Source organism: Penaeus chinensis, chromosome 19, assembly GCF_019202785.1.
Source record: "Penaeus chinensis breed Huanghai No. 1 chromosome 19, ASM1920278v2, whole genome shotgun sequence".
Lineage (NCBI taxonomy): Eukaryota > Metazoa > Arthropoda > Malacostraca > Decapoda > Penaeidae > Penaeus > Penaeus chinensis.
This window is the reverse complement of record NC_061837.1, coordinates 4,297,882-4,302,881: the sequence shown is the minus strand read 5'-3', so window position 1 is coordinate 4,302,881 and position 5,000 is coordinate 4,297,882. Positions and strand designations below refer to the sequence as shown.

The 5,000-nt window shown below is 29.1% G+C and overlaps 1 protein-coding gene across 8 annotated transcripts in view; it reads left to right on the top strand.

Moving 5' to 3' along the window:
• The first annotated feature begins 2,481 nt into the window (after nt 1-2,481).
• LOC125035133 (H(+)/Cl(-) exchange transporter 5-like) overlaps nt 2,482-5,000 on the top strand; it is a 41,854-nt gene continuing 39,335 nt past the window's right edge. For 5 of the 8 annotated variants that reach the window (XM_047627317.1, XM_047627316.1, XM_047627315.1 and 2 more), the window contains exon 1: nt 4,739-4,892. Coding sequence is in view for 2 of the 8 variants with exons in the window: in XM_047627321.1 (XP_047483277.1) it covers nt 4,890-4,892 (3 nt within the window). In the remaining 6 variants the exon portion in view is untranslated. Of the gene's footprint in view, nt 2,798-4,738; nt 4,893-5,000 lie in introns of those variants that run through there. The other 3 variants (XM_047627313.1, XM_047627321.1, XM_047627322.1) reach the window with 3 other exon arrangements.

Sequence of the window (5,000 nt, the reverse complement as noted above, 5' to 3'; positions counted from 1 at the left end):
ATAATAATGATGATGATGATGATAATAATAATGATATTAATAATAATTTTGATGATAATAATTATAATAATAATAATAACAATGATAATAATAATAATAATGATAAGGATAATTACAATAATAATAATAATAAATAATGATAATAATAATAATAATAATGATAATAGCAATAATGGAATACTCAGAACGAATACAAGAGACGCCATGATAATGCAGCAAAGAATTTAATTGGGAACTGTGTAAGAAAAATGCATTAGAACTCAGGCAGAGAATGAAGGTGTAAAATATTTGCGGGACATAAATATATAATGTGATAATGTGATAGAAGCAAGGAGGCCAGATATTGTTATAAATGATAAGAAGGGGGGAAAAAAAATTGTATAATTGTGGATATTGCAGTGTCCGTCGACGGAAGAGCACATGAAAAGGAAAGAGAGAAGGTAGAGAAATCCCAGGACTTACGAAGGGAAATTGGAAGACTATGGCAATTGAGAAAGGTGCAGGCAGGGGCGTTACTTAAGGGGGGGTATGGGGGGGTGGTTCACCCCCCATAACTCTTAAAAAGGCCTCTTTTTGCAGGGCCAAATCTAGTTGTGCAGGGCAAATTTTCTCTTACGGAATCTGCCTCAATAGCCGATAAGTATTCAAGATATATAAATAACTATATGAAACTAATTGTTGATGATACTTGATTTATAACATACTTGATTTATAACAGGCTGCTTATAAGGAGCTAGTGAGCATTTTCTTTTTCGTGATTTGCAGGGCAAAAAATATTTTTTCAGGGCAAATTTACCCGTCACCCCTCCAACTCATAACATGAAGTGACGCCCCTGGGTGCAGGTTGTTCCTGTGTTTGTAGGTGCCCTTGGAAGTGTGACAAAAGAATTTAGATTTGAATTAGGGGTATTGGGTGATGTCGGAGCCGTAAAAAAAAAAAACTGCCTTGTTGGGAACTGCAATGATCCTTAGGAAATTGTTAGTGTGAGAAAGAGATTTCCTGTTAACCCTTGGTAATTTCTTATGGCTCGCCTAACAGGAGTAATGACGGCAGTTCCAACAGCCAGAGCATTTTCATAGTAATGATAATATTGATGATAATAATTATAATAACAATAATAATAATAATAGTAATAATGATAATGGTAATAATAATAACAGTTAAACTTATAGCAACAATAATGATAATAATAATAATAATAATAATAATAATAATGATAATGATAATAACAGTAAAACTTATAGTAACAATTATGATAATGGTAAAACTTACAGTAACAATAATAATAAAAATAATAAAAATAATAACAACAATAATAATGATAATAATGATGATGATGATGATGATGATGATTATGATGATGATGATTATGATAATAGTGATAATATGAATATTAATAATGATAATAATAATAATAATGACAATAATGATAATAGTAATACTAATAGTAATAAAAATAACAATGATAATTATGATAATGGTAATACTGATAATGATAAAAGTAATAGTAATGATAATAATAATAATAATAATGATAATAATAATAATAATAATGATAATAATAATAATAATAATAATAATAATAATAATAATAATAATGATAATAATGATAATAATAATAGTAATGAAAAGTGATAATAATGATATTGATAATAACAATGCTTATGATGGTGTTGATAATAATAATATTAATAATAATAATAATAATGATGATAATAACAACAGCAATAATAATGATGATGATAATAGTAATAATAATAGAAATATAAATAATAATACTGATAATGATAATAATAATAATAATAATAGTAATAATAATAATAACACACACACACATATACATATACGTATATATATATATATATATATATATATATATATATATATAATGTAAATATATGGATGGATATATTCATATACATCCATACATACATATATACATATATACATGCATACATATATGTAGAGCTACACAGAAAACTATCGTTGGGAGCGGTGTCGAAACATACACTAACGAACAGAACCGTATGTTACGAAAGGGTTCGGATTTTGGGGATCGAATTGGTCTCGTTCTGATTCATAATGTTTCGAATAGTTGTTCCGGATTTCCTTTGGAGGATTCACTGTGACATGATGGAATATGTCTTGCAATTTGCTGACAAAACACAGGTCTTCTAGGATGCAAAAATAATATCGACGAGAAATCTTTTTTTCTGGATGCACCAACGCTGCGATATATGTATAGCGTCAACAAAACGCCTCCAATTTCCCTTCATTCGATATTTTGAAGAAAGATGTTTGTTTTAATAGAATGCTAAAACACTTCTATACATATATATATATCTGTTTTTATATCTAATACAGTGTTATAATTTGAGATCGCGAGCAGGAGTGGCCGGATGCAAGTGGTGTCTGGAAGTTAACGGATGTTGGCCCTGGCTGATACACTGGCAGCAGATATGTAGGAATCCTTGAGGAGGTTTTCCTTCCAACAGTTTGGGACACGGTGTTTCCTGAAACGGATCCCTTTTATCTTATTCAGGACAACAGACCCATCCACTCCAGCCGTGTTGTCAAAGATTGGTTTCGTGAACATCCCGACATCGCGCTTGTCACATCCACCCAGATCTCCGAATTTCAACCCAATTGAAAACGCGTGGGAAGCCATGTCAAAATACATACATCGAGACCACACTCGTAATTGTGTCGCAGTCGTGAATAATGTCTTGCAAGCATAGGAACGTCTATGAATGGCGTCTATTTTTCGGCGCTTGAACTGTGTTTTGGCAGCAGGAGGTAGGAACATAAAATATTAAACTTGAATATATTAACAATATTTTAGTTTACTCGTTTTGATCTTAATGAAATATGTCAATAGTCATTAGGTAATATAATAATAAACAGTGTGAGTAGCACCTGTCTGGCAATACCTAACATTCTTCTCTGTTATTATTATGATTGACCCAACGTAAAAAAGTGTATAAGATGTATAAGCTTCTTGATTCGTGATTTACCAAAAGGAGTTGGAAAATCAGGGGTACCAACAGTTTCTTAGCGTTAACAACTTTAAGTTTTGTTGTTTGTGTCAGAATGTTTAGCATAATTTTCAAACGAAAGTTTTCTCTGTAGCAGTACATAGTATATATATATATATATATATATATATATATATATATATATATATATACATATACATATACATATACATATACATATACATATATATATAATATATTATATATGATATATATATATATTATATATATGATATATATATATTATATATATTAAATATATATTATATATTATATATTTATTATATATATTATATAATATATATATTATATATATATGTGTGTGTATGTATGTATGTATATAGACGCACACACACAGATATACATATGTATATTATATATATATATATATTCATATGTATATATTATATATATATATATATATATGTGTGTGTGTGTGTGTGTAGACACACACACACATCACATCATATCACACACACACACACACACTCATATATATATATATATATATATATATATATATATATATATATATATAAGCATATACTTAATGCTATGTGATCTGCCGTAACTACTTGTTAGCACCTTTTTGAAAAATATACACTGTATTCTTGAATTTGTCGTTTATATAACAGTCTGAAAATATTACTGTTAATAGCAGTAGTTGTAACAGCAGTATTAATAGTGGTATTATTAAAATTATTACTATCGTTATATATATATACATACATAATACATCATACATCATACATCATACATCATACATCATACATCATACATCATACATACATACATACATACATACATACATACATACATACATACATACATGCATACATACATACATACATACATACATACATACATACATACATACATACATACATACATACATACATTCATACATACATACATACATGCATACATGCATACATACATATATACATATATACATACATACATACATACAAACATACAAACATACAAACATACAAACATACATACATACATACATACATACATACATACATACATACATACATACATATATACATACATACATGCATACATGCATACATGCATACATATATACATACATACATACATACATACATACAAACATACATACATACATACATACATACATACATACATACATACATACAAACATACATACATACATACATACATACATACATACATACATACATATAGATAGTTAGATACGTGTTTCTGTGTGTCTATGTGTGGGTATGTGTGTGTGTGTGTGTGTGTGTGTTTGTGTTTGTGTTTGTGTTTGCTTGTGTGTACGTGCGTCGTCTCGTGAATATGTTGTTTATTAGTTATTGTTATATTTTCATGAATTATTCCTTTGTATCATTTTTTATATGTTTATCATTTCTGAAATGCATTATTTAACTCTATTGTTACCATTCATTTATCATGTGTTATTATTGTTTATTTACCAGTCTTCTATTCTTGTTATCTATAACTGTTATTATCATTGGTTTATAATCGCTCTCCCTCAATCCTTCCTTTCTCCATAGTCGACTTTGTTATGTTCCAATATTGTCTCCTTATTTGGGGAAACAAACGAAACGTTCTAAAAATATTCCAGGTTCTTTTATTCCTCAATGGGCGACAAGTAATTCAATTCTTCTAATAATTTTCTAGAGTGAGAGAGGCAGCAAGCAAATAGCCATCACAAACGAAGCAGTAAAAGGAATAAAAAGGAGAATGATTTGCATCTATCCACTTCCGGTTAGGCAGAAGTCGCCACAAACACCTGATAGAGAGTGACATATTGCATAATTAAGCTTAATTAAGCCAATTACTGCCTCCTTCGCACGAAAATGGTAATTGAACGATTGTTTAAGGTAGTTTTACGTTGCTTTACAATCGAAATACTCCTCTAAGAAGGCCCCAAGGAGGAGAATATAAGGCAAAGAGAATTCGAGATTTTT